The sequence below is a fragment of the Cuculus canorus genome, chromosome 21 (genome assembly GCF_017976375.1).
Source record: "Cuculus canorus isolate bCucCan1 chromosome 21, bCucCan1.pri, whole genome shotgun sequence".
Lineage (NCBI taxonomy): Eukaryota > Metazoa > Chordata > Aves > Cuculiformes > Cuculidae > Cuculus > Cuculus canorus.
Genome location: NC_071421.1, coordinates 8,191,527 through 8,219,272, shown reverse-complemented (window position 1 = coordinate 8,219,272; position 27,746 = coordinate 8,191,527). Strand labels below are relative to the sequence as shown.

Below are 27,746 nucleotides of genomic sequence, written 5' to 3'. Positions count from 1 at the left end.
AGCTATAAATACAGCCGTTTCTGCAGAGTGACCTGTGCAGGACTTGTCCCACTGGATCCAAGTGGAGCCCAGCTGGCCAAAAACTCACACAGGAGAAAGGAAAAGCATCCAGGCAAGACCTCCCTGCTGGGGAGACGTGTGGGGCTGTGCCATAGAGGTAGAAAGCAACCACCCACCCACAGCAAGAGTGAGGGGTTTGGGCACAAAAGCCTGGCTTTTGCCTCCGAGGGAGGGAGACATCTCCAAAAAAAAAGTCTCCTCAGCTCAGCTTTGTCAGCACAGGATGGTTTTGTCCCTATGGATGGGGAGTAAAATACGGACATAGGACACAAGACTCTCCCTGCTATGAGAAGAAACAAGTCATGAGCAGCTCCAGACCCAGTAAAAAGTATTTATTTTAATTACGATGAAGCCCCACGCGGAGGGTGAAAAAATAGTTACAAAAAAATCCCCCCCATCCCACCTTTTACATATAAATATTAAAAATCCCTCTGTTCTTTGCTTTCTGTCCAGAGCGAGGAGGAGCCCCGTGAGACAGCACGCAGCACCTGAGCTACCATCAGTGGTTTCTTCTCAAAACTGCAAAGGAGCATTAAAAACAAAACCCTTAAGAAAGCCCCTCGGCTCCCCATCCTGGCCAGATCTCACGCCAGTGCCAAACCAGCCAAGGAGGGATGGAGATGTGGGGCCACGCAGTGATTTGGGGCTTGCAGTTTCCCAGGCATAGAGACCAGGCACGGGCGCAAGCGAAGCAGCAGCAGGAACTGCCTGTGCTGTCCAGGGAAGCTTTGGAGCCAGAAAATCATCTGACCTCGCTTTCAGAGGGGACAGGAGGGAGAACCCGTTGCTTCATCCACACTCCCATCACCTTGGTTACATCTTTGGCATGTCAACTTTTCCCTTTACACTCTGAAATTAAAGCTAATCCCAGGAGCCGCAGCATCCAGCAGAACCTTTCTGCAATCCACAGTGTCTTCCAGCCCTGTCCCCAGCTCCCCTTGTCCTCAATTTCCCCATCAGCATCCTGTGAGGACAGTCCCTACCACAGAAACCCAGGATCCAGGGCTGGCCAGTCGCATGGTCAACCTCATCCACCTTCCCAGGCTGAGGGACTGTCACCATGGGATGCTGCAGTGAGTAAAAAAATAAATATACTCATATTTTACTAAAAAAAAGGCTTTAAAATGCATTTTCCATGAATTTTTCCAGTGTATTCCACAATGCATGAAAAAAAAATATATCTATTTCCCCCTCGAAAAATATATATCTTAAGAGATTTTCCCTCCTCGTGTGTGCATCTTTGGAGAGAGGAAGGTACGTCAGGTGTACTTGGACACGCAGCCAAACCCGCCAGCTTCGCGGCGTTCCCTTTATCGCCTCCGAAAAGAGGCATTTTGCCGAGGTGGGGGGGTCAGGCTGGAGAGCCGTGTGTGTAAATAGGGGGCAGTGTCCATGGATGCACATCTTGACACGTTGCCCCATCATGGTGAGAAAGACCAGACCTCCAAATCGAAGTAATTTCACAAACGAGTGAGGGGATGAGTTTTCACAGTGGATCGAACCTCGGATGAGACTGGGGACTCTGGGCGCTGCTCTGGCTGAGAGCCAAGCCGTTCGTTGGACGGAGAAGTGGTTTGAGCCTCTGGAAAGGACCAGGGAAATTCAGCCATCGGTGGAGGACAAAGCTTTCACCCATCACCAGACTTCGCATTTCTTGGGGGGATTCATGGGGGAGCCGAGAGGGCACTCAAAATGCTTTGCAAACTCCCAGGAGTTGGAGACGGTGCCGATGACACGGAAACGTGAGGGGCTGTGGGGGTCAGTGATGAGTCCCTCATGCGAGCTCTCCGGCGTGCGAACCGAACACCACACCTGCAAGCAGAGGGCGAGAGGTGTTGAGTGCCAGTGCCCACAACCATAGGGTGCCAAGTCAGACCTCTCTGCTTGCGTGATGGGCACCAACACAGCTCAAGCCCCAGCTCTGTCTCACTTTTCAACCAGCACCGCCCAAATATGGTTCTCCACCCAACCCACATCATCTCTGGAGATCTCAGTTTTGCCTCCCAAAACCATCTGAGCACACCTCCGCTCCCCAAAACCCTCTGCATCCATCCTCATTGCCCACCAAGTGACCCACCTGGGCAAAGCCAACAAAGAAGAGCTGGTGGTTGGTGAGGCCAAGAGTTGGCAGGGTTTCCTCGTCCCCATTCTTTTTCAGCCAGTTTTGATACGCCTGGACATGAGGGAACACAGCAGGCTTAGAGACAACACAGACCCCACCACACCACGCCACCCACCACATGTTCCCAGCCTCATGGTCCTACCCGGTAGGCAGCCTTGAGGCCCCCGTTGTCAGCTATGTTCTCCCCAAGAGTGTGCTTGCCATTGATGGCCTCGCCGTTGATGGTGTAGTTGCCGTACTGCTCCACCATGCAGGCTGTCTGCCTCTTGAAGGCCTCTACCGAGGAGTTCTTCCACCAGGGACGGAGGTTACCATCCTTGTCATATTCCCGGCCTGCCAAAAACACGGAGGATCCTTCACCACCCCACCAGCCATCCCTGGAGCAGCCCACCCACCTGGGCCTGGCCATACCTTGGTCATCGAAGGCATGCGTCAACTCATGGCCCACCACCACACCAATCCCACCAAAATTCAGAGACCTGCAGGAGGACAATGCTAGGATGTAGAGAGCAGCCGCTACTCCCCACAACCATGAAATATGGCCTCAAAATTTTGGGATTGGAGGAAATTTGGGAATTCTCTCCTCCCCATTTTCCCCAGGCTCTTACTTGGGAGACGCACGTGTGTAAAATGGGGCCTGGAGGATGCCGGCAGGGAAGACGATCTCATTCTTAGTGGGAGAGTAGTACGCATTGACTGTCGGAGGAGTCATGCTCCACCTGCAGGGACAAGCACATGGCCAATGTGGCAGCACAAACCCATCACTGATGTTTGCTCCAACACCATCTGCTTCTCACAGTGCAAAGACGTTGGCCCAAATTTAACTCCCCAAACCCAGCATGGTCTGGAGGAGACCAAATCCCAACGCTCCAGGTACTGTGATATTCCACACTAAGCACGACAGAGAGGCAGAGCTCAGGACTTACTGGTCCCGGTTTGGTGGTTTCCGGAGCTGGTCAGCAGTGACCCTGGCTGAGAAGTTGTAGAACTGCATGACATTCTCAAAGTAGAGGTCGGACACAGGTTCGTACTGCAAAAGAGGAAGAAATAAGGAGATGGAGCTGTTATAGCAAGTCCAGAGAAGGCTACAAGGAGCACCTCCCATACAAGGACAGGCTGAGAGTTGGGGTTGTTCAGCCTGGAGAAGAGAAGGCTCTGAAGAGACCTTATAGTGACCTTCAGTACCTGAAGGGGCTACAAGAAAGCTGGGGAGCGGCTGCTCACAAAGGCTTGTGGGGATAGGACGAGGGGGAACGGGTACAAACTGGAGAGGGGCAGAATTAGACTGGACATAAGGAGGAATTTCTTCACAATGAGGGTGGGAAGGCCTTGGCCCAGGTTGCCCAGAGCAGTGGTGGCTGCCCCATCCCTGGAGGGGTTCAAGGCCAGGTTGGAAGGGCCTTGGGCAGCCTGATCCAGTGGGAGGTGTCCCTGCCCATTGCAAGGCCGTGAAACTGGATGATCTTTAAGGTCCCTTTCAACCCAATACTATTCTATGATTCTATGAGCAGCCCACAGTGATCACCCAGCCTTGCTCCTCCCTTCATGGTCATGTTTGAGCCTCTGGATCCAGCTGATTTTATGGCTGCTCTCATTTCTTCTCCTCTTCAACATCTGTGGAGTCTCAGGAGGACAATGAATCACTGTTACAGAAAACAGCTCCTCCTCTTCCTGGGCAGGGTTCCCGAGAGCCCAAGCTGCCACAAGTCTGGCCCAGAGCTCTCTGGGAAGTCTCCAGGGAAGGGCCAAGGACACCAGTGAGACACTTCTGGAGGAAACCTAGTGCTCAAGGCTGCCCTGAGGCCATGGTGATGGGCACGTGCCCTGTATACACTAGCGGAGAGGGGAATAGGGGACCCAGGGGACATATCTGACCAACTCACATCATTAAAGACTTTATCCAGCTCCTTAGGATCCATGATGAACTTGGGGTAGCCGATCATGTTGTAGATGGCATCTGCCTGGGAGGGGTGACAAGGACCAAGGTGCTTTTGGTGCCAGGGATGGAAGAATAGACTTACACAGCTCCACCACCCTCCACCACTGCCCTCTCCTCTGCAGCACTGCTGCCAGTACCTCACCTTCTCCTTGGCAGACTTCCTCGTCTCTTCGTCCATCCACTGCAGGGTCTCCAGGCTTTCCTCAAAGGCCGTTTTGATCTCTGCAATCATTTCCTCCGCCTAGACAAATCAAGGTGGCACAGTGTTGGCCTCAAGAGCTGGCTTCTCACCCTGAAGAGTACAAGGACCCTTTACACTAGTGGCGAGGAAGAAGCCAGGATGCCAAGACAGAGATGCACAGTGGGCAAATGTGGGCAGAGAAACCTCAACTGCTGTAAATGTCCACCATACTATGATGGTGGCTCACACGTTGCTTGCTTGAGGACCTACCACCTGCTTGCTGTCCTCAGCAAAGGTGGCCTTGACAAACATGGCCCCCAGAGCGAAGCCCAGGTTGTTGTCCGTGTCGCTGATGCAAGACTTCCATCGTGGAAGGCAGGTCTGCATGGGATGAGAGGTGGTTGTCAGCGGTGGCACAGCCAAAGCCCCCCAGCTTTCCCACCCGATTGCCCCACCAGGAGATGAGGTCCACATCCATCCTCCTTGTGCCAGAGCTGCCACCCCAAAACCTGCCTCACACCTCTATTTTTAGGTGTAATGTGGTGGAGACTTTGCTTAGAAAGTTGTCCCCATTGAACAGTTGGGGGCTCCCCCTCACCTTTTTCGTCCCATACATCACTTCCATGAACTTCTCTTCAGCATCCTGGAAGCGCTGGTCAAGGAAAGGGCTGGTTTTGCGCACCAGGTTCCAGATCATGTAGTTGTTGAGGAGACTGCAGCGAGAGGTCTTTGGTTTTCCAACCAAAACCACTCTATGATGTCCCTGCCCACCCTAGGTGCCCCTCCATGTGGGCTGGGGGCTCTCACCATTTATCAGTGGCCAGGATGAGGTTGGAAACCTGCTCCAGGTACTCCTTGGCATAGACCACAACGGGCTCCGACTCGTTGAGCTCCACAGGATAGAAGACCGTGGAGAGGAAGGGCATCCAGTCCACGGCCGGCGCCAGCTCCTGCAAAAACTGTGCTGCAACTACGAACCCAAAAACCATTGGAGGACAGTGCCAGCCACTTCCCAAGCTGGAAGCTGTGCCATCAGCCTGGGGTTGAGGGCTTCAGCTGATTTTGCAGAGGCCAGTTCCCATCACAGCAGCATCCTCCAAAGGTCAGAGGGGAGTAAACAATTTCCTCCCGCAAAGGAAAAGAAAGTGGGGCGGGTGTCAAAAATGTTGACACAATCCATTAGAGCCCCTCTGGGGACACTGGGAGGTGACCAGGCTGACGTCGGCAGCTGGACCGCAGGCTGCAGCACTGGGAGGGCGCTAGTGCCGCAGCAGGACAGCCGCCAGCCCCCAGGGTGGTCCAAAGACTGGGAGGAGTGGGTCAGGGTGCAATTTCCCCAAGGAGGACACAGGCGAAATTATTGCACAAGAGCTTCCCAGGCAGTGTTGGCTGATGTCAGGCTCCCTCAAAAGAGCTTTGTCACCTCCATCCATCCACCCCGCTTCCCAAACCACGGTGGAACAGGGAGACTTGCCAGCCCCATCCCTACCTTCAGCTCTCCAGCTGTCATCTTATGGTAGATGACCTCCTCATCCCGGTGCTTCTCTTGTGGGATGGTGATGTTGGCCAACGCTGTCTCGAAGTCCAAGATCTGCTGCATCTGCTGCCGCGTCGACTCCTCATCGGTGCCTCCCAGGAACATCCCCAGCTGCACCATGTAGTTCAGGTAACCTGTGAGCACCTACGTGGTGGGACAGGGCAGGGATCAGCATGGTGGGTGCCACCAATCCAAGGAACCAGGGCACCTCCTTGGCGAAACCATATTTTCCCTTATGACCCAGACTCTCTGCTCCTCTTACCTTCTCATTCTCTGTCTTGTTCAGGTAGTAATCCCGTGATGGCAAGCCTAACCCCGACTGATCCACCTGGATGACGTTGCTGTTGGAGTTTTTGGAGTCGGCGCTGACGTAGACTGAGAAGAAGGGCGAAGTGCGGTAATGCGCCGTCACCTCTCGCAGTGTCACGTTGAAGTTGTCACCGGCCCAGGGACCTGTGATGTTCCAGCCACCCAGCTGGGGACAGACAGCAACTGGTTTTTGGGTAAGGAATGACCACCTCAAACAGCTTAAATATCCCAATATCCCTCCTGGTGGGAAACATCTTGTAGTGGGGCTAAAAAACCCAGGAAAGGCAAAATGTGCCTATAAATCCTATAAATCCCTGCCTCTCCACACTGGAAGGAACTGAGAACGAGGTCTGGAGGGTGCTGGACTGCCCATAAATGAGGTTTTCCCATTTTGCAGAGGGAAGACAGCTTTTCCCCAAGCAGAGGAACGAACCTTTTGGATGAGCTCTGTGAGCGGGGTGGCGCGCAGCTCCTCGATCTTGCTCTCATTCATGCAGGCTTGGTAATAACGCTGTGCCTTGCGTTCTGCCTCGCTCGACACGTTGGCTGTGGTGTTTTCTGCAGGAGGTACCAGGGAGGATCACAGGAGGCCCCAGGGATGGACATCCATGTCCTTGCGGAGGCTGACGATGTGCCCGAGCCCCCGCCCTTCCACTGGAGAAATATTCAGCCTCGCTTTGAGCAAAGCCAGGCTCCATAAAGACACCAAGGATTGACCTCATCGCTCTCTACAACCTAAAAGGAGGTTGTGGTGAGGTGGGGGTTAGTCTCCTCTCCCTGGCAGGCAGTGACAGGACAAGAGGAAATGGGCTCAAGATGCACCAGGAGAGATTTAGTTTGGATATTAGGAGGAATTTCTTTACTGAAAGGGTTCTCGGGCATTGGTAGAGGCTGCCCAGGGAGGTGGTGGAGTCCCCATCCCTGGAGGGGTTTAAAGAGCTAGTAGAAGTTGTAACTGGGGACGTGGTCTGGTGGCGGGCTTAGCAGAGCTGGATTGATGCTTAGACTCGATCTTAAAGGTCTTTCCCAACTAAACCATTCTATGATTGCCTTTTGGTCCCCTCTGTGCTCTCAAGAGCATCCCATGGCCCCCAGCCCTTCCTGGCCTCCTGCCCCCATCTCCTCTCCCACCCGCAGTGCCTCTTGGAGCAGAAAGATAAAGAAAGAACAAACAATAAGTGTTTTTTTTCCAGCAGCTGTGATGTTCCCAGCATCATCCAGCCCCTCGTGCTGCCCTTGCCCCTGTGCTGGTGCTCCCCAGCCCTATTTTATTTATTCCTGCAAGAAGGAACAATAAACCCATTTTTCCCCTATGCCTCCAAACCCATACTTTTTTTTTTTTTCCCCTCCACCCCTCCTTAAAATTCTGCTTTCCCATGGTTTTTTTATTTTCCTCATGACACAGCTTGCACCTTTGGCTTCCCAGCTGTGTGGTTTTATTAACTAAAGGTCCCTCGGCTCCTAGGAATTCAAGGAAATGCCGAACGCGACCACTTGGCTGGAGGCCCACTCCCTTCTCCCGGTACAACCAGCGCCAGATTTCTTTGAGAAGAGCCAGGGATGAAGCCATTCCCGCGCCACCCCCCTTCTCCCAAAAGACAACACTCTTCCCAAACCTTCTCTTTTCAGATAACCAGCCCCAGCGCAGTGGAAAGTGCTGATAAGGAGCCAGTTGTTTGCTCAAAGCTTGAACAAACCGTCCCCGACGGTTGCTCGGAAAAGCAACCCCGCTTTGGTGTTTGCACGCAGAGGCTGAGCCAAGGATCCTCCCTCTGCTCCACAGGAGTTTGGGCCTCAAAATTGGCCAGATTGGCCAGCTGGAAGCTATAGGAGGAGGAAAATCCCAGCTTCTTGGCGTGATATTGGGGTGCTACAGCCTGTGGATGCAGTTGGAGGTGCAAATCCTCAGTTTCAGAGCTCCTGGGAACACCACAACAGAGTTTGAAGAGCCAAAGCCAGGAGACTTCCCCTACTCGGCTGCGCAACACCATGGTCAAATATCCCAGCGGCATCCAGAAGAGCAAACACAGCCAGGATCTGCTTCCCTACGTTCTCACAGTGTACGCGTTGTGGGTTGGTTTGAGTTTTAGTCCAACCTTACATCCCTGCAGGCACATTTTCAGCATCCCCCAGAACTGACGGGTTCTGCAGCAGTGGGGACGCCACCAGTCCCATGTACTCACCCAGCAGATGCTTCATGATGGCCTGGTTGTGCTCCCAGAGGTTGTTGAAGGTGCCCCAGCGCGAGTGGCCATCAGGGAGGGGGTTGGCCTTGATCCAGCCACCGCAGGCATAGCTGAAAAAGTCCTCGCAGGGATTTACTGCCCGGTCCAGCGAGCTAAGGATGGAGCTGGTGACAGAGATGCAGGCTTCCGACAGGCACACAGCGGGTGGCCCTGGGGGCAGGAATGATGGGTTCAGCACTTCTGCCACTGTGTTATGACATGCACTGGAGAGCATCCTGCCCCGCAACAAAGGATGTGGGCAAATATCCCACCTGGTGCCCAAGCATCTCACCATGTACTTCAACATCCCACTCCACGACAAGCGATATGGACCAGCATCCCATTCCATGTCCAAGCATCCTACCCAAGCATCTCATCCCAGGGCGAGGGATGTGACCAAGTATCTCACCCTATGCCCAAACATCCTGATCAGTGCCTGGGCATCCCACCCTGGGACAAAAGATGCAGGTGAGCATCCCATCCTGTGCCTGAGCATCTCACTCTGGAGCAAGGGATACAGGTCACCATCCTACCGTGTGCCCCTGCATCCCACCCACTGCCTGAGCATCCCAGTCTGGAGTGAAGGATGCAGGCAAGCATCCTTTCCTGTGCCAAGCATCCCACCCCATGCCCAAACATCCTGCCCCAGGACAAGAGATCAAAAAATCATAGAATACTTTGGGTTGGAAGAGACCTTAAAGATCACCTAGCCCCACCCCCTGCCATGGGCAGGGACACCTCCCACTGGCTCAGGGGCTCCAAGCCCCATCCAACCTGGCCTGGAACCCCTCCAGGGATGGGGCAGCCACCACTGCTCTGGGCAGCCTGGGCCTCCCCACCCTCACTGTAGATAATTTCTTCCTAATGCCTCATCTGAATCCTCCCCCTTCCAATTTAAAGCCATTCCCCCTTGCCCTATCAGTACACACCCTTGTAAAAAAGAGATGCAAGTGACCATCCTGTCTTGCCCCCAGACATCCCACCCCACACCTGAGCATCCTGCCCTGGGGTGAGTGATGCGAGTGAGCACCCCATCCTGCATCCAAGCACCCCACCCCAGGGAGCCCCTAACAACCCACCCCAGCCAAGGGCGCAGGATCCCTGCGCAGCACGAGGACTTACGAGCTCTGTACTGGAAGACGAGACCCAACAGACAGGCCACCAGCACGGCCGCCAGCACCCCCACCAGCACCATGAGCTGCTTCTCGGGGCGCGTCCGCTCAGCCCAGCACCCCAGGCTGCTCCTCGAACCACTGAAGTTCACCTGCGGGACAAGTAGCATTGTTTCCCCCCTGGAAGAAAACTTCACCGATGCAACCCCCATTTCGCTTCCTACAGCCCACAGCACGGATTCTGCCCCCAGCGAGGGATCCGGCACGGATGGCGCTGGGAAAGGCAGCGGCTGCCTTCCAGAAACTGGCCAGGAAGGGCAGCACAATGGCAGGAAAGGGAGTGGGGCGAGCATTTCGGCAGGCTCACCTGCTGCCCTGTGCCATCCCAAACCCTTCCTTGAGCACGGCTGTGACCCCCTCGGGTATCCCTGTCCCACCGCTGGCACTGGGACACGGCTGGGGCCACGGCAGCAGCGGGAAGTGCCGTAACAGGATACTCCCATTCGGCCAAAAAACATCCCCAGGAAACATCCCAACGCGATGGCGAGCGGAGATGGCCTCGCCGTGGAACGCAAAACCACAGCGGCGTCTGTATTTGGGGGCTGAAAACACCATTCTGGGCAGCAGTGATGGGGCCGGGAGTGGGGCCAGCAGCAGGAGCATCACTCCAGCCCCAAACCCAGCCTGGTGACGCCGGACTCTGGCACGCACGGGGGTTTTTCTCATCACCCTCAGCCCTTTTTAAGCCACTTTCCCGCTGCTCAGGAGGATTTAAGTTAATCCCCTGTTGTGCCGGGGCAAAGCTCCCACCACCATGAAAATTGCTCACTCCGGCCACGCCAGGAAGGGGTTCAGCTGGCAGAAAAACTGGGTGCGCAGGCACTGCAAGGAGCAGAGCCAGGATCCGTCTCCCTTCTGGCTCCAAGTGCTGGGAGGGGAGCAAAGGGCAGTGGCGATGGGAGCCAACACGGCTCTGCCCACACCAGACTTTGCCCCACGGAAAGGCTGCTCCCAGGCAGAAAACCCTCCTGCTGCTTAGCAGGACCTAAAAAAAAACAAAATCTCATTTTTTCCCCTTAAAACACACACGCAGCCATACCTGGAAGCCATTGGGGTACCCATCGCCTTCGCTGATGGAGTCCAGGGGGTCTTCGTCATTCAGCGTCGCTCTCTTGTAGGTCGACATCTGCACGGGGAGATCGGCAAACAGGCGCTCAGCGACTCAGGGTTGAGGGAGAGGAGGAGGAAGGAGGGCGAGGAAGGAATACGCACCCTCTAAAGCTGCCTCCTCCTCCGAGGAACTAAATCCCAAATGGCTCCAGGGTAGTAAAGCGCTAAACAAACGCCGGAGGAAGGTTATGGAAAGCAACACAGCCCCAGAGCCAAAAGCTGAGCAAAGCCCGAACCCGCCTCGCTTTCCCCCGGGGCTGAGTTGTGCAACCTCCCCTTCAGCCTGGAATAAAGCTGGTTCCTCCTCCGTCAGCTCCCAGTCCCGAAATGTGGAGAGAGATCCAAAATGGGATGAGAGATTCCCTGTGCCGCGGACCTGAGAGAGGCCCGGAGCGGAGAAGATGGCTTTTCACCCCGAAACTACCGGCTCGCTCGCGCTCCACGCCCTGTCTGCGAGCCGTGCGCACCCTGGAACACACTGCAGGGTCCTTCTCATCACCCAAAGGTGACGGTACCTTGAATTGAGGCTGCTGAGGGGCTCCCCAGCGGCTCACTGGGCCCCTGGGTGTTATCGTGTGCCGGTGCCCAGCTCTTATCTCACCACCACCTCACCAGCAGAAAAATAAAGGGAAACCTTGTGGGTTGGCAGGCAGCCCTTATCATGCCGCTGTTTCCTTCCCTCCCAGCACAGCCCTGCCACCCAGACGGATTGTCTCCCGCCAGGAAAACAACCCTCTGCCCACCTCTGAGGGAGCAACCGCCCCAAGCGCCCCTTGGCCCCCACTGATGGGCTGAGCGTCACTGGTCACATCCCTTCGCCCGTAAGGTGATGCGGTGTCAAGGTTTGCACCCATCCAGATGTCCCCATCCCGCTGCCACCATCCCCAAAAGGACACTGCGCCCATCCAAACCCAGCGCAGCTGTGCCTCAGTTTCCCCTGGTAGGATGCATGCAATGAAAGTGCCAGTTCTCAGCCCCGTCTCCAATAACAACCTTCCCAACCCTTCCCTTGCACAATTAATAACCAATCCCATCCCTTCTCCCGGATCCCAAATCACAGCCGGGCTTTAATTAACCGCACAACCCACCTGGAGAGCGAAAAGGGTTAAAAGAAAAAGGCAGTTTTCCCTCTTCAGTGTGCCAAAAGCTCAGCTTCCAGCCCCTAAATCGCCCCTTGGTGCCCGCCTCCAGCCTGCAAACCGCAGGGGGGAAAAAGCTTTAACTGCAAGATTTTATCGCTGGTGAAATCTGATTTTACATGATATTGGTTTTCCCATCCCCTCTCACTTTTTCCCCTTGTTTTCGTAGTTTTCACATGGCTGAATTTTGCTCTTTCGGGCACAAATCCCCGCTCACACAGGGGGAGGGGGATCTGCGAAGCCCCCTGGGCTTCCAAAGCATCAAATTCCTGGAGTCCCAGCTTACAGCCAAGAGTTTTCACTCTGTTTCCTGAGGAAATGAGGCTTTTTTTTTTTTTGGGGGGGGGGGGATGATCCCCAGCCTGAAATCAGCAGGAAAGGAGGAAAAAGCAAAATAAAATAAAACCATTACATCTTTCCTTGTGGCTAGGGATGTGCTGGCTCAACCCTATATTAGGCAGCAGAGAATCCACGCTGAGCTTGAACCCCCCCCCCCCCCCACAACACTCCCTTGGAGGGCACTGAGATCAACCCACAGCATCCTTCATTTGGGGGGAACATTTGATCTTTTTAGCACCCCTGTCCCCCTCTTTCCCCCTGTATTTGGGGTATTGGGTAAGGCAGCACTCATGCCCCCCCCCCCCCCAATAGCTGCTCCCCATCTTGCGGGGTGGGATCACCCCTTTTTTGAGTCAAAAGCAGGAGTTTTTTTGTTCCTAGCTCTGCCGTTTGCTTGAATCACAATTCAAAAGGCATGTTTTCCCCAGCCCCAAAGAGGGGGGGCACCCAAGGGTGTGGGGGGGGGGACCCACACTTCGCGCTCCAGCCAAGAGATTCACATCCTTTTTATACAAAGTCTTCACAAGGCCTGAAATTACTTGTTTTTTTCCTCTAAATCACCCCTTCTCCTTAAAAAACAAACAAACAAACCCTGTGCTTTGAGCCCATACCCTCCCGAGGAAGGTTTGGGAGGGAGGCATCCCCCCCACACACCCCGCTCCCCCTTTGCTCTCATGGGGAGCCCCTCACCCTGGTATCGGGGCGCCAAGCTGCTACCGCCCGCTTTCAATTCCCGCTCGGGCGCCATTTCAGACCAACCAGGATGACGTTGTTCTCGCTTCCCCCCAACCCCTCCATCCCCCCCCCCAGTTTCATCCCAATTCCCCCTAAACCTCCCCCTGCACCCCAAAACCTCCACTTGGCCAAGCAGCACCTGCCACGCTCCCCCCCTCAGCACCCATGGGTGCTCCCTGCATCTCCCCAGCACGGAGGCAGCACCCAGAGGGACTCAGCCTTTGAATTAGGATGCTCAGGGGGTAATTAGCAATGCCTGGGATTAATTAGGGGTCCTGGTGTTAATTAGGGGTGTCTAGAAGGGAGGTGGAGTGGGCACCCAGTTTGCAGGAAGCCCTGGGTGCTGATAAACTCAATAAAGCTTAAAAAGGAGCGAAAAAAGGGTTAAAGTTTTCCAAAAAAGGGTTAAAGATTGTCAAAAAAGGGTTAAAGTTTGTCAAAAATCAGGTTAAAGTTTGCAAAAAAAGAAAAAGGGGGGAAGTTGAGTTTGCAAAGAGTCCCCCCAAGAGTGGGCGTTGGAGGGGGGGAGCCCTGAACCATCTGCTCACAGAGGGAAACCCACCTCAAATCCTCACGGGTTTGGGTAAAGTGTGGGTGCTGGGGGGGGAGGGGGTGGGGGGAACCCCAAAATGGGGTCCAACTGGACCAACCAAAAAACCACCCCAGGGACCAACTGGACCCCAAAAAAAACTTGGCTGGGGGAGGCGATGGGGGCGGTGGGGGGCACCCAGGAGTGAGAAGGGGTGCAGGGGGTGCAAGAGGGTCCTAAGGGGGTGCAATGGGAGATCCCTTTGGGGTGCAGTTGGGGTCCCATGGGATGCATTGGGGTCCCTTTGGGGTGCATGGAGGGGTCCTATGGGGGTGCAATGATGTTCCCTTTGGGGTGAAATTGGGGTCCCCTTGGGGTGCATGGGGGTCCCATGGGGTGCAGTAAGGTTCCCTCTAGGGTGAAATTGGGGTCCCCTTGGGGTGCATGAGAGTCCCTTTGGGGGAGACAAGGGGGTCCCATGGGGAGACATTGGGGGTCCCATGGGGTGCAATAGGAGATCCCTTTGGGGTGCAACTGGAGTGCAGTGGAGTCCCAGGGAGTCCACGGGGGTCCCATAGGGGAGAAAGGGGAAATCCTTTTAGGGTGCATTGGAGTCCCTTTGGGCTGCAATAAAAGATCCCTTTGGGGTGCAGCTGGGGTGCAATAGGGCTCCCATGGGGTGCAATGGTGTTCCCTTTGAGGTGCAAGGGGGTCCCTTGGGGGTGCCTGGGGTTCCCACACGGATGCTACAGGCATCCCACAGGAGATGCATCACCCATCCCCGCGTCCCGCTTTGGCCAAGTGACCCAGACCCGACCGCCTCCGGCTTTGGGGTGTCAGCTGGGTCCCCCACTCACCATGGCGGCCACCCCGCTCCCACCAGCCTCGGCACCCGTTGGGGCGAGCGCCCGCCTGAGCCCTGGCGCACTCGTTACGCCGCTGCGGCCTACGGAGGGTGACGGAGGGTGACGAGCAAAGGATGTACCTGGGATGGGAAAACCAATGGGGCCAACGAGAGGGACGGGCTTCCTCCCTCGCCTCCTTTAACTCTTTCGCGGGGCCCCAAACCCCATTTTGGGGGTCCCCCTGTCCCCCCCAGCTGCTGAAAGCATCCCCCCCCCTCCGGGTAAATCACACTCAGTGGTGAAGGGATGCGGCGTTTCTCCTGGGAGTGTGCGAGCGTGCAAGAGTTCGGTTTGCAAACGTGCGCGCACACAATGCTGCCGGCACCCGGTTGTGCGAGCACGTGGTTGTGCATGCGTGTGAGCACAGGGGCGTGCGAGCACACGGCTGTGCAAGCGTTCAAGCATGAGAGCACACAATGCTCTGAGCACCCGGTTGTGTGGGGATGCGGTCGTGCACGCGTGCAAGCACAGGGGTGTGCAAGTGTGCAAGCACAGGGGTGTGCAAGCGTGCAAGCACAGGGGTGTGCGAGCACATGGCGGTGCAAGCCTTCAGGCATGCAGTTTGCAGGAGTGCAAGCACAGGGACGTGCAGGAACACAGTTGTGCAAACATTAAAGCGTGCGGTTTGCAAGTGTGCAAGCACAGCGGAGTGAGCGCCTGGTTGTGCAAGCACGTGGTTGTGTGTCTGTGCAAATGCGGGAGCGTGCAAGCCCGTGGTTGTGCACACATTTGAGCATGCGGTTTGCAAGCGTGCACTCACACAATCCTGCAAGCAGCCAGTCGTGCGGGGATGCGGTTGTGCAAGCGTGCAAGCGCACACTTGTGCAAGCCAGAAGGTTTGCAAGCAGCCAATGGGTCGCACATGCAGCTTTACACGCTTATTCACAGGCAACTGTGAAGTGTGCGAGCGCAGAACTGTGTGAGCTTGCACGCCTGCGACTGTGCAAGCGCACGAACACACACTCATGCAAGTGTGCCCACACCCAGCCGTGCAAGCCTGTGATAGTGTAAGCATGCAAGTGTGCAATCGTGGGAGCCTGTAAGTGTGCGATTGTGCACGCCTGTAAGCGTGCAAGTGTGTTCTTCGGCCACAGCTGTGCCCCCCCCGTGTTTCGCAGCCCCTCGCAGGGTTTTGGGGTCCCAGCCCTGCTTCGCCCACGCAGCAAGGGGTCCCCCAGGTCCCAGCTATCCACGCGCAGGGCGAACGAGCGTTTTAATGAGCTTCTCATCACGGGTACCCGCGGCCGCGTTACACGTGGGGCCATGAGGGGCTCCCAGTGCCACTCGGGGGGGGCTGAGCACTGGCGCACTCGTGTCACGCATGGGGCTGCCAACCTCCCTGCTGGGCTGGGGAAGCGCTGGAGGGGGGGGAAGGCAACGGGTTTGGGAAGAGGTTGAGGGGTGGAGGGGGTCGAGGAGAGGTTAGGGGGGTCGAGGGGGGGGGGGATCCCGGTGGGATTTGGGGGCCTGGAGTCGCCGTGCCCATCCCCGTGGTGTCGGGGCGCCCGCGGAGCTTTCAGAGAGCGCATTTTTGGGATGAGGTCGCCGCCTTCTGGGCAGCCACCCACGGGCCACGGAGCCCCGGGAGACCCCGCAATTGGGAAACTGAGGCAAGGGGGCGCTTCACCCTCAGCGGGGGGAAGGTTTGTTTATTGTAGGACCTACAATAACTCCGCACCGGGCCGGCGCCTCTCGCGGCTGCAGCGGGAGCCCGGGTGGGGAAACTGAGGCACGGGCACCTCCACCACCTCCTCCCTCCCCCCTCCCCCGCCGGCACCGTTTGGTTGAAAATAATGCAAAATCCGGCAAAACGCACATCTCCCCGCGGCGGGATGGCCCCACTGCCCCCCTCGACCCAGGCTTGGGGGCTCCCAGTCCTCCCAGTCCTCCCAGTAAAACCCGGCAGAGGGCACCAGTAAGCCCAGTTTGTTGGCTTTTCTCCCCCCTCCCCGTGCTCGGGGGGAGGGTGGAGGAAGGGGAGGAGGAGGAGGAGGCGAGGGCCGGTGCGGGGGGATTTAAGGGCTCCTCCCGCCGCCCCGCAGGGACCCGAGTCGGTGCGGTACGTGCGGGACCCGTCCCCGAGGCGGGGGACACGGGAGAGGGGGGGTGATGGGGACACGGGGGGTGATGGAGGCACCGGAGGTGATGGGGACACAGGGGGTGATGGAGACACTGGGGGTAATGGGGACACGAGGGGTGATGGGGGCACGAGGGGTCATGAGGACACGGGGGGGTGATGGGGACACAGGGGGTGATGGGGAGACACGGGGAGTGATGGGGACACGGGGAGTGATGGGGACACGAGGGGTAATGGGGACAAAGGGTGATAGGGAGACACGAGGAGTGATGGGGAGACACGGGGAGTAAGGGGGACACGGGGGGTGATGGGGACACAGGGGGTGATGGGGACAGGAGGGATGATGGGGGGACACAGAGAGTGATGGAGAGACACGGGGAGTGATGGGGACACGAGGGGTGATGGGGGCACAAGGGGTCATGAGGACACAGGGGGTGATGGGGACAGGAGGGATGATGGGGACAGGAGGGATGATGGGGACACGGGGGGTGATAGGGACGCAGACAGTTATGGGGGCACTGGGGTGATGGGGACATGAGGGGTGATGGGGACACAAGGGGTGATGGGGACACGGCGGGTGATGGGGACACGGCGGGTGATGGGGACACGAGGGGTTATGGGGGCGCTGGGGTGATGGAGACACAAGGGGTGATGGGGACATGGGGGGTGATGGGGACACAAGGGGTGATGGGGACACAGCGGGTGATGGGGACACGAGGGGTTATGGGGGCACTGGGGTGATGGGGACACGAGGGTGATGGGGACACGGGGCTGCAACAGGGACACCAGGATGTGATGGGGGCACGAATGTGCAACAGGGACACGGGGCTGTGTTGGGGACACAGGGGTGTAACAAGGACACGGGGGTGCAACAGGTCAACTGGGGGTGCAATGGGGACATGAATGTGCCATGGGGACATGGGGCTGTGATGGAGACACAAGCACGCAACGGGGACATGGAGGTGTGACGGGGACATGAGTGTGCAACACGGCTGTGCCATGGGGACAGGGGCGTGTGACAGGGACACAGACACACCACCAGGACATGGACTTGTGACGCGGGTGTGCAATGGGGACAGACGTGCGAGAGGGACACGGGCGTGTGATGGGGACAGGGGTGTGCGGTGGGGATGTGGAGGTGCCGTGGGGACAGGGACACGCAACGGGGACGTGTGTGCGATGGGGATGCAGACACGCATGAGAGGGGACACAGACATGGTGGGGACACGCGATGGGGACACGGACATGCAGTGGGGACGTAGACGTGGGATGGGGACACATGCCACGACATGGGGACACTGATGTGCAATGGGGGGACAGCCGTGTTGGGGACATGGCCATGCGATGGGGACACCGATGTGCAATGGGGGGACAGCTGTGATGGGGACATGGCCATGCGATGGGGACACCGATGTGCAATGGGGGACAGACATGATGGGGACGTGGCCATGCGATGGGGACACCGATGTGCAATGGGGGGACAGCCGTGATGGGGACATGGCCATGAAACAGGGGCAGGGAGGTGCGATGGGAGCCCAGCCAGGCAGCGGGGACCCTGCTGTGCCACACAGGGGCCGTGCCACCATCCCCCAACCCCGGGTTGGTGCCAGCAAGGTGACGCCCCACAGGACGGGGAAGGGGCTGGCATGTCCCCAGGTGGTCACATCAGTGACCCGTAGGGAGGGGACGCTTACCTCCCCTCCTCGCTTGGCTGAGCACCGGGACAAAGGTCTTAGTGGGGAAACTGAGGCACGGGGCGCATGCCCCCCCTGGCTTGCAGCTCTCTCCTATCCAGCACCCACTCAGCGCCACAGGATGAAGGCTCTCCTCCTCCTCCTCGCCCAGCTCTGCTCAGCATCGCTTGTCCCCGGTAGGTGAGGTTTGGGAGAGGGGATACACACCCCAAAAGTGGGCGCTGTTGGGTGCTATGGAGCGGTTTGTGCCTCCGCAGAGAGGGAGAAGGACCCCGAGTACTGGCGGGGACAGGCGCAGGAGACCCTGCGCAGCGCCCTGCGGCTCCAGCGCCTCAACCAGAACGTGGCCAAGAACCTCATCCTCTTCCTGGGCGACGGTGAGAGCCGGGGGGACGGGAGACGGGGAACCGGGATAACGATAACGGGGTGCTGCGATAAACTCGGCTTGGGATGAGTCGGGACCTGGGGTAGAGTAGGTGCTGGGATAAACTGGGTTCGCGCTAAGTCGGGCGCTGGGATAAACTGGGCTTGGGATAACTTGGTTACTGGGATAAAATGGATTTGCGGTAAGTTGGGAGCTGGGATAAACTGGGTTTGTGGTAAGTTGGAAGCTGGGATAAACTGGGCTTGCAGTAAGCCGGGAGCTGGGATAAACTGGGCTTGCAGTAAGCTGGGAGCTGGGATAAACTGGGCTTGCAGTAAGCTGGGATAAACTGGGCTTGCAGTAAGCTGGGAGCTGGGATAAACTGGGCTTGCAGTAAGCTGGGAGCTGGGATAAACTGGGCTTGCAGTAAGTTGGGAGCTGGGATAAACTGGGCTCGCAGTAAGTTGGAAGCTGGGATAAACTGGGCTTGCAGTAAGTTGGGAGCTGGGATAAACTGGGCTTGCAGTAAGTTGGGAGCTGGGATAAACTGGGCTTGCAGTAAGATGGGAGCTGGGATAAACTGGGTTTGGAATAAATAGAGCGCTGGGATAAACTGGGCTTGCAATAAATTGGGTGCTGGTATAAACAGTTTGCAGTAAGTTGAGAGCTGGGATAAACTGGATTTGCAACAAGTTCATTGCTAGGATAAACTGGATTTGGGATAAGTTTGGTGCTGTGATAAACTGGGTTTGTGATAAACTGGGTGCTGGGATAAACTGGGTTTGAAACAAGTCGGGAGCTGGGATGAACTGGGGTTGGGATAAATTTAGTGCTGGGATAAACTGGATTTGCAGTAAGGTGGAAGCTGGGATGAACTGGATTTGTGATAAACTGGGTGCTGGGATGGTTTTGCTTTGCAATAAATGGGGTGCTGGGACAAACTGGGTTTGAAACGAGTTGGGAGCTGAGATGGACTGGGTTTGCAGTAAACTGGGTGGTGGGATAAACTGGATTTTTCCCAGTTGGGAACTGGGATGAACCAAGTTTGCCATAAATGAGGTGCTGGGATAAACTGGGTTTGGAACAAGTTGTGAGCTGGGATGAACTGGATTTGCAATAAATTGGGTGGTGCGATAAATTGGGTTTGTGATAAATCGGGAGCTGGGATGAACTGGGTTTGTGATAAATTGGGAGCTGGGATGAACTGGGTTTGTGATAAACCGGGAGCTGGGATGGATTTGGTGTGCGATCAGTGGGGGGCTGGGATTGGCGGGTGCTGGGACGCCCCGAGCCGCCCGTCGTGGGCGCGGAGCTGACGGGCGCCCGGGCAGGCATGGGCGTCTCCACGGTCACGGCCGCCCGCATCCTCAAGGGGCAACTGCAGAACCGCAAGGGTGAGGAGAGCCTCCTGGAGATGGAGAAGTTCCCCTACGTCGCCTTGGCCAAGGTGAGCCCCCCAATGACCCCTCAGCTCCCCCGCCACGTCCCCACGAGGGACACGATGCCACCACGGGAGCTGGAATTAGGTCAGGGGCGGGCGAAGGGAGCTGGCTGGCGTGCCCGCTCGCCGTGCCAGGGTCCAGCGCGTGGGAACCAGGAGGGGGGCAGGATGAGGCCGCCTGGCCATGGGAAGCCGCAGAACACCCTCCCCAGCTTCTCCTGGGGTCATTTTGCTGAACAAAAGGCTTTTTTAATTATTAAATTGGAAGTTCTGGCTGTTCTCCGCCGTCTCCTTTCGCCCCACGGGTGGTGGTTTCTCTCTCCCTGTGTAAAAATGAGTGGGAAAGAGGCCAAAAAGAATCAAATTGCAGCGAAGGGGTCGGGTACCACCACGGTGGGAGGAGCAAGGAGAAAAATAGGGGTCAAAAAGGGAGGTACAGGCAGGATGGGGATCCAGTGTCACCAAACAGCTTGAGGAGGGGTGCTCCAGGGGGAGGAGGAAGAGGAGGATGAAGCTCCAAGGTTGGGATGATGGTGATGGGACTGACAATGGTAATGAGGGTGATGGTGGAGATGATGGCGGTGGTGGAGATGATGGTGGTGATGGTGATGATGGTGACAATGATGGTGGAAACAATAGTGAAGGTGATAATGGTGGTGGTGGTGGAGATTATGGGATGATGGTGGTGGTGGAGGAGATGGCAGGATGATGGTGGTGGTGGTGATGATGGGATGATGGCGGTGGTGGAAGAGATGATGGGATGATGGTGGTGGAGATGACGGGATGATGGTGGTGGAGATGACGGGATGATGGTGGTGGTGGAGGAGATGGCGGTGGAGATGATGGTGATGCTGATGGTGGCAGTTTCTTTATCTCCTCACCTTCCCAGACCTACAACACAAACGCACAGGTGCCTGACAGCGCAGGCACGGCCACCGCCTACCTCTGTGGTGTCAAAGCCAACGAGGGGACAGTTGGTGTTAGTGCCGGCGTCACCCGTGACCGCTGCAACACCACCAAGGGCCAGGAGGTGACTTCCATCCTCCGCTGGGCCAAGGATGCAGGTGAGGGGCCGGTGGGTGCTAGAGGGGCAGAGAGCAAATCGGTGGGGTTTGGGAGTGTTCCCACCATTGTCCCCTGAATTCATGGTGCAGGGAAGGCAGTGGGCATCGTCACCACCACCAGAGTGACCCATGCGACACCCAGCGCTGCCTACGCCCACTCTGCCAACCGTGACTGGTACTCGGATGGAGAGATGCCCCCGGATGCGCTGGAGGGTGGCTGCAAGGACATCGCCCGGCAGCTGGTGGAGAACATCCCAGACATCGAGGTAGGGATGGGGACAAGGCCACCAGGGATGTGGGCTGGAACCACCCAGGGATGAGGACAAGACTATGGATAGATGTAGAACCAGGACCACTCATGGGTGCAGAGCCAGAACCCACAGCAAATGTGGAACCAGGACCACCCATGGGTGCAGAGCCAGAACCCACAGCAGATGTGGAACCAGGACCACCCATGGGTGCAGAGCCAGAACCCACAGCAGATGTAGAACCAGGACCACTCATGGGTGCAGAGCCAGAACCCACAGCAGATGTAGAACCAGGACCACCCATGGGTGCAGAGCCAGAACCCACAGCAGATGTAGAACCAGGACCACCCATGGGTGCAGAGCCAGAACCCACAGCAAATGTAGAACCAGGACCACCCATGGGTGCAGAGCCAGAACCTACAGCAAATGTAGAACCAGGACCACCCATGGGTGCAGAGCCAGAACCCACAGCAAATGTGGAACCAGGACCACCCATGGGTGCAGAGCCAGAACCTACAGCAAATGTAGAACCAGGACCACCCATGGGTGCAGAGCCAGAACCTACAGCAAATGTAGAACCAGGACCACCCATGGGTGCAGAGCCAGAACCCACAGCAAATGTGGAACCAGGACCACCCATGGGTGCAGAGCCAGAACCTACAGCAAATGTAGAACCAGGACCACCCATGGGTGCAGAGCCAGAACCTACAGCAAATGTAGAACCAGGACCACCCATGGGTGCAGAGGCAGAACCCCCAGTAGATGTGGAACCAGCACAGCAGTCTCTTTCTGACTCATTCTTCCCATACCCCAAACCCTCCATTTTCCCCCGATTCTGCCCCTCGCTGTGGATTCACTCAGAAATTCATCCCTGTAAATAAATCCTCTTCTGTCCTTCAAAATAGCCCCAAAGCAAAACATCTCACCCTGTTATTTAGCTCTTTAATAGCCTCTTCTTCTCTTTTTTTCCCCTTTAATATAATTTTAACTCTGTCCCAGGCTGGAAATAATTATATAGTGGGGAAACGACATTTTTTTTTTCCCTTTTTTTTTGTCCTTAATAGTTTTGGCGGCGGTGTTTTGCAGTGTTATAATTCACCTTCTGCACTAAGAAAAGGGGAATGAAAAAAATCTCTGCTTGATTATAAATAACAGAAGCCAAATAAATTGGGCTCCAAAGCAAACAGGGAGAGCCGCGGGATCGGGCTCCGTCCCGATGGGTTCAGGCGGGGACCCCGATGTGGAGCATCCTTCCCACAGAAGGGAAAAAAAAAAGCCTTAAAAAAGCCAAATTCGCTGCTGGAAATGGTTATTTTTGTCTTGGGTTTTAATTAATAGGAAGAGATTCAGGGTTATTTCGAGCGAGGTGAAATTCCTCGGGTGTTTTTTGTGCAGCACCAGGGTTTTCCTGGCTTTCCCACTGCGCCTCGCTGGGGTTTTTCCCCCTTCCAACCCAAATTGGCAGGAAAAAAAAACCTTAAAATGATTAAATTCATTTTTAAAATGTGTTTTTTTCCCCCCTTTTTTGCAGGTGATCTTGGGTGGCGGGCGGAAATATATGTTCCCCAAAAATGCCAGCGACGTAGAATATCCGCACGAGGAGAAGCATCGGGGAACGCGCCTGGACCGCAGGGACCTCGTCCAGGCGTGGCACGATGTCAAACCCCCCGGCAAGGTGATGAGGACAGGGTTTGGGGGTACCCCAGCCCTCAGCCCACTGTAACCTTTCCCAGGGGTGGGATGTTTTGGGAGGGGGGTGTAAAGCCACCCTGGGGTTGGCAGAGGCGATGGGGGGGTGACAACCTGCCTCCCACATCCTCAGGTGGCCAAGTACGTGTGGCACCGGCGGGAGCTGCTGGCACTCAACCTCAGCCGTGTCGACTTTCTCCTGGGTGAGTCCTGGCACCCAAGGGTGCCCCAGCCTCAAGCGAGTGCTTTGGGGGACCCCTGGGTGCTGGGGCAGCTGGAGTGGCCAGTTACCCACTGGGGATGCTGGTATCCCCCCAGGGATGCTCCTGCTCCCCTACTTCTACTGGGGATGCTGGTACCCTCCCCCCCCCAGGGCTGCTGCTGCTCCTCTGGGGATGCTGGTACCCCAAAGTTGGCACAACCACAAAGGGATGCTGGGACACCCCAAAGGGATGCTGGGACACCCCAAAGTTGGCACAACCACAAAGGGATGCTGGCGCGCCTCTAGGAATGTTCGAATACCCGAAAGGGGTGCTGGCACAACCCTAAAGGGATGCTGGGACACCCCAAAGGATGGTGGCATGCCCCTAGGGTGCTCAAACACCCCAAAGGGATGCTGGCACAACCTTAAAGGGATGCTGGGACACCCCAAAAGGGATGCTGGCACCCCTCTAGGGATGCTGGCACAACCCCAAAGGGATGCTGGCACAACCCCAAAGGATGCTGGTGCCCCAAAGGATGCTGGCATGCCCCTATGGATGCTGGAACAGCCCAAAGAGATGTTGGCACAACCCCAAAGGGATGCTGGGACACCCCAAAAGGGATGCTGGCACCCCTCTAGGGATGCTGGGACACCCCAAAGGGATGCTGACACCCCCCTAGGGATGCTGGAACCCCAAAAGGATGCCGGCACAACCCTAAAGGGGTGCCGGTACCCCAAAGGATGCTGGCACGCCTATAGGGATGCTGGAACAGCCCAAAGTTGGCACAACCCTAAAGGGATGCTGGGACACCCCAAAGGGATGCTGGCATGCCCCTAGGGATACTGGAACAGCCCAAAGAGATGTTGGCACAACCCCAAGGGGATGCTGGGACACCCCAAAAGGGATGCTGGCACCCCTCTAGGGATGCTGGAACCCCAAAGGGATGCTGAGACACCCCAAAAGGGATGCTGGCACCCCTCTAGGGATGCTGGAACCCCAAAGGGATGCTGGGACACCCCAAAGGGATGCTGCTACTCCCCCTCCAGGGTTACAATTTCACCCCTTGGGGATATGCAGTGTTTATTTGGCCCAGGCTTCAGGATTTGGCCGGGCCGGAGGAAGGAAGGGCTGGGAGCATCCCCCAGCTCCTATCTAATCACCTTGGATCCGGTGGCGGGTGAAATGCTTGCTGCGGCACGAGAACCAAGCGGCGCTGCCGGATTTGCCCCCGCCCTGCGCCCCTTGTTTTTTTTTGCTGGGGGAAGGATGTCCCCATCAGTGTCACTGTCCCCAGGCCTCTTCGAGCCGGGTGACATGGTGTACGAGCTCGATAGGAATAACGAGACGGATCCATCCCTCACCGAGATGGTGGCCGTGGCCATCAGGATGCTCCAGAAAAATCCACGGGGGTTCTTCCTCCTGGTTGAAGGTTGGGGAAATGGGCGAAAGGAAGAGGGGGTGCAAAGCGGGAGTAGAGAGGGAGATGGGGGGGGAGTGGGTGCAAAAAAGGGGGAGATAAAGAGGGATGTGGGATTCAAAGGGGGGGGCAAAGAGGGGATGGGGGGTGTAAAAAGGGGGGATGAAAAGGGACGGGGGTTGTAAAAAGGGGGGGTCAAAGAGAGTGATGAGGGATGTAAAAAGAGGGACATGAACAGGGGGGAGCAAAGAGGGGAGAACCAAGAGGGATGCAAAAAGGGGGGGATAAAGAGGGATGGAAGATGTAAAGGGGGGAGCAAAGAAGGTGATGGGGATGTAAAAAGGGGGTGTAAGGAAGTATGGGAGATATAAAAAGGGGTAGTGAAAAGGGGGATGGGGTTTGCAAAGCGGGGAGCAAAGAGGGGGAGGAGGGGTGAAAAAGGGAGGGATAAAAGGGGCAATAGGGGGATGGAAAGAGTAGGGGGGTGCGAAGCATGAGGGATAAAAGGGGTGACGGGGGATGCCTGGGTGGGAAAGGGGTGACAGGGGTGCACGAGGTGATGCAGAGGAGGGCGATGGGGGCTGCCGAGAGTGGGATGAAGGGTGATGGGGAGAAGGAAGGCGATGCCGAGCGGTGCCGGGCACCACAGGCGGCCGCATCGACCACGGGCACCACGAGGGGAAGGCGAAGCAGGCGCTCCACGAGGCGGTGGAGCTGGACCGAGCCATCGGGCTGGCCACTCGCCTCACCTCGTCCCAGGACACGCTCAGCGTCGTCACCGCCGACCACTCGCACGTCTTCACCTTCGGTGGCTACACCCCTCGCGGGAACCCCATCTTCGGTGAGTGCCTGCTGGAGCCAGGGGACACCTTGGGCACACCTTGGGGACACCTTGGGGACACCCTCACCCTGCTGACGGTGCCACCGCCAGGTCTGGCACCGATGCAGAGCGATGTGGACCGCAAACCCTTCACATCCATCCTCTACGGCAACGGCCCCGGCTATAAAATCGTGGCAGGCGAGCGAGAAAACGTCTCCGCTGTGGATTTTGGTGAGCGTGTTTTGGGGCAAAACCCCTCAGATGGTTACAGCGTGGCTAAAACGAGTGGAGTTTTAAATTTTGGGGAGTGCACTCTGGGTAAAACCCTCCCAGATGGTTACAGCGTGGCTTAAAACGAATGGGGTTTTAAATTCTTCTTCTTTTTGGGCTTCTTTTCCCCCCAGCTCACGCCAACTACCAGGCTCAATCAGCCGTGCCGCTGCGCCAGGAGACCCATGGTGGCGAGGACGTGGCCGTCTTCGCCCGCGGCCCCATGGCCCATCTCCTGCACGGAGTCCACGAGCAAAATTACATCCCCCACGCCATGGCTTACGCCGCCTGCATCGGCTCCAACCGAGCCCACTGCAACGCCGCCGGCCGCCCCGCAGCCGCTGCCTCCGTCCTCCTGCCCTTCCTCACCCTCCTCTTCCTCCTCTGCTAAAGCGCCTCTTGCAAACCACCGAGGGGAGGGGGAAGGGGTATTTTTAATTCCTACCCCTCTATTTTTTTTTTTTTAATTTTTTTTTTTTTTTGGGTACCAGCGCCCGGGAAAAAAAAGGAGAAAAAAGAAAGACTCAGCGGAGCAAAAGCAGCCGCCGGCGGTTTGGTGCTGGGAGCTGCCTCTGTAAATACACGGTTCTTCCCCTGTAATTAGCAGCGGTGCCTGCCCTGGCCCGAACCCACTGTGGGATTTGGGATGGGAGCTGGAGCCTCGGCGGATAAAACCCCTTCTTTGAGCGAGACGCGATGGGGCTGCGTCCCAAAATGCCTCCCGGTCTCCCTTGGCTGAGGACTCATCCTGGCATCCAACTCGTCACGTGTGTGGGTGTCCAGAAACCACACGAAGATGGGAAGAAAATTAACTCGCTGGGTTAATTTGTCCCAAAAAACTCGGTCTTTTTGCGTCCTGGGTGGTTCGTTTCGCGTGAAAATCCTTCGGTTTAAGGCAATTTGCTGCCCAGGGAGAGGGTTGGGGTGGGGGGGACTGCAGGGAGAGAAGGGGGGATTTAAGGGGTGGTGCCCTCTTCATTAGGGTTGGGTAATTAGGGAGGGTAATTAGAGGATGGGGTAATGAGGGGAGGGGGATTGCAGCTTGGAAGATGCTGGGAAGAGGGGATGGAGGTGTGCGGCAGCACCTGTGAGGGGTCCTGGGTGGGCAAATGGGGCTCTGAGCGTGCAATTGTCACCGCGCGTGTGCAAATGTCACTATGCAAGTGTGCAAATACCACTCTGCGTGTGCAAATGTCACTGTCTGTCTACAAATGTCACCGTGCACGTGTGCAAAAGTCAACGTGAGTGTGTGTGTAAAGGTCACTGTGCACATGTGGATGTCACTTTGTGTGTGCAAATATCACTATGCACGTGTGCAAATGTCACTGTGTGTGTAAATGTCACCGAGCCTGTGTGCAAATGTCACCGTGTGCGTGCAAGTGCCACTCTGCACCTGTGTAAATGCCACTGTGCACATGTGCAAATGCGACCGTGTATGTGCAAATATCATCACACGTGTGCAAATGCTGCCCGAGCTGAGCAAAAGGCTCCTTGTCTGTGCAAATGCCACTTTACACGCACCAAATGCTACTGTATGTGTGCAAATGTCACAGTGACCTTCCGCCTTGCACCCACAAATGCCATTGTGCACGTGTGAATGGTTCCTTGTACATCCAAATGCCACAGTGCGTGTGCAAACGGTGCCTTGCACGTCCAAGTTGCACCATTTATGTGCAAACAGTCCCTTGCACGTCCAAGTGCCACCATGCACACACAAATCATTCCTTGCACATCCAAATGCAACTGCGCACACGCAAAAAAATCCCGGTGACTGCGCCAATGGTTCCTTGCACATCGAATCCCCCCATGCACGTGCAAAACGCCACGTGCAACCACCACAAATAACCACTTTGCCCACGCACACAGCCCCTCACACCCCCCCACCTGCCTTGGCCATTTATAACCCACCCCCTCGAGGCACCCCAATCTCCCCCCCAGCCCCCCAAATCCCCCCAGTCCCCCCTCTTTTATTTATTTACCCACTTTACAAACCAATCCCTGCTCCGGTTTCTCATTAACCAACAAACTGGGGCGCAGGCGTTGAGCCGAGCGGCGCTGGATTTTGGGGGGGCGGACTGTGACACCCCCACTTTGCTCAGCATCCTTTAGCAGCGGCATCGCCAGCACCAACCACAACCCCGTGCCCCGGCGCTGGGG

The 27,746-nt window shown here is 56.6% G+C and overlaps 2 protein-coding genes across 6 annotated transcripts; one reads left to right on the top strand and one right to left on the bottom strand.

Moving 5' to 3' along the window:
• Positions 1-383: 383 nt before the first annotated feature.
• On the bottom strand, positions 384-14,397 carry ECE1 (endothelin converting enzyme 1). Of its 3 annotated transcripts, XM_054085884.1 has the most exons (20): positions 14,255-14,397; positions 11,744-11,847; positions 10,758-10,819; positions 10,585-10,671; positions 9,496-9,637; positions 8,332-8,544; positions 6,582-6,706; positions 6,102-6,314; positions 5,792-5,983; positions 5,110-5,252; positions 4,901-5,015; positions 4,573-4,683; positions 4,264-4,362; positions 4,066-4,143; positions 3,109-3,212; positions 2,791-2,901; positions 2,594-2,661; positions 2,325-2,515; positions 2,138-2,233; positions 384-1,872 (listed from the first exon to the last, which is right to left on the bottom strand). In XM_054085884.1, the coding sequence occupies exons 4-20, from the start codon at positions 10,669-10,671 to the stop codon at positions 1,696-1,698; spliced, it is 2,265 nt and encodes a 754-aa protein (XP_053941859.1). In that variant the 5' UTR covers positions 10,758-10,819; positions 11,744-11,847; positions 14,255-14,397; the 3' UTR covers positions 384-1,695. The 3 variants fall into 3 exon arrangements, with proteins under 3 accessions (XP_053941859.1, XP_053941860.1, XP_009562585.2); XM_054085885.1 differs by lacking the exon at positions 10,758-10,819; XM_009564290.2 differs by lacking the exons at positions 10,758-10,819; positions 11,744-11,847 and having other exon boundaries at positions 14,255-14,383.
• On the top strand, positions 13,349-26,525 carry ALPL (alkaline phosphatase, biomineralization associated). 3 transcript variants are annotated; one of them, XM_054085888.1, is made up of 12 exons: positions 13,349-13,451; positions 18,160-18,249; positions 18,331-18,450; positions 19,769-19,884; positions 20,768-20,942; positions 21,033-21,208; positions 22,722-22,865; positions 23,013-23,082; positions 24,377-24,511; positions 25,149-25,340; positions 25,431-25,550; positions 25,724-26,525. In XM_054085888.1, the coding sequence occupies exons 2-12, from the start codon at positions 18,195-18,197 to the stop codon at positions 25,978-25,980; spliced, it is 1,560 nt and encodes a 519-aa protein (XP_053941863.1). In that variant the 5' UTR covers positions 13,349-13,451; positions 18,160-18,194; the 3' UTR covers positions 25,981-26,525. The 3 variants fall into 3 exon arrangements, with proteins under 3 accessions (XP_053941863.1, XP_053941862.1, XP_053941861.1); XM_054085887.1 differs by lacking the exon at positions 13,349-13,451 and adding an exon at positions 16,293-16,361; XM_054085886.1 differs by lacking the exon at positions 13,349-13,451 and having other exon boundaries at positions 17,847-18,249.
• The last annotated feature ends 1,221 nt before the right edge of the window (positions 26,526-27,746 follow it).

What these genes read in the sequence shown, in the direction of transcription:
- ECE1 (XM_009564290.2), bottom strand. An exon ending in AAACCACCAAACCGGGACCA is followed by an intron (nt 2,902 to 3,108) that starts GTAAGTCCTGAG and finishes TTGTCCCTGCAG; the next exon opens with GTGGAGCATGACTCCTCCGA. An exon ending in TACACACGTGCGTCTCCCAA is followed by an intron (nt 2,662 to 2,790) that starts GTAAGAGCCTGG and finishes GTCCTCCTGCAG; the next exon opens with GTCTCTGAATTTTGGTGGGA.
- ALPL (XM_054085886.1), top strand. Translation starts at nt 17,877, where the DNA reads ATGGCCATGAAACAGGGGCAGGGAGGTGCGATGGGAGCCCAGCCAGGC. An exon ending in ATGTCAAACCCCCCGGCAAG is followed by an intron (nt 22,866 to 23,012) that starts GTGATGAGGACA and finishes CCACATCCTCAG; the next exon opens with GTGGCCAAGTACGTGTGGCA. An exon ending in TCGCGGGAACCCCATCTTCG is followed by an intron (nt 25,341 to 25,430) that starts GTGAGTGCCTGC and finishes TGCCACCGCCAG; the next exon opens with GTCTGGCACCGATGCAGAGC.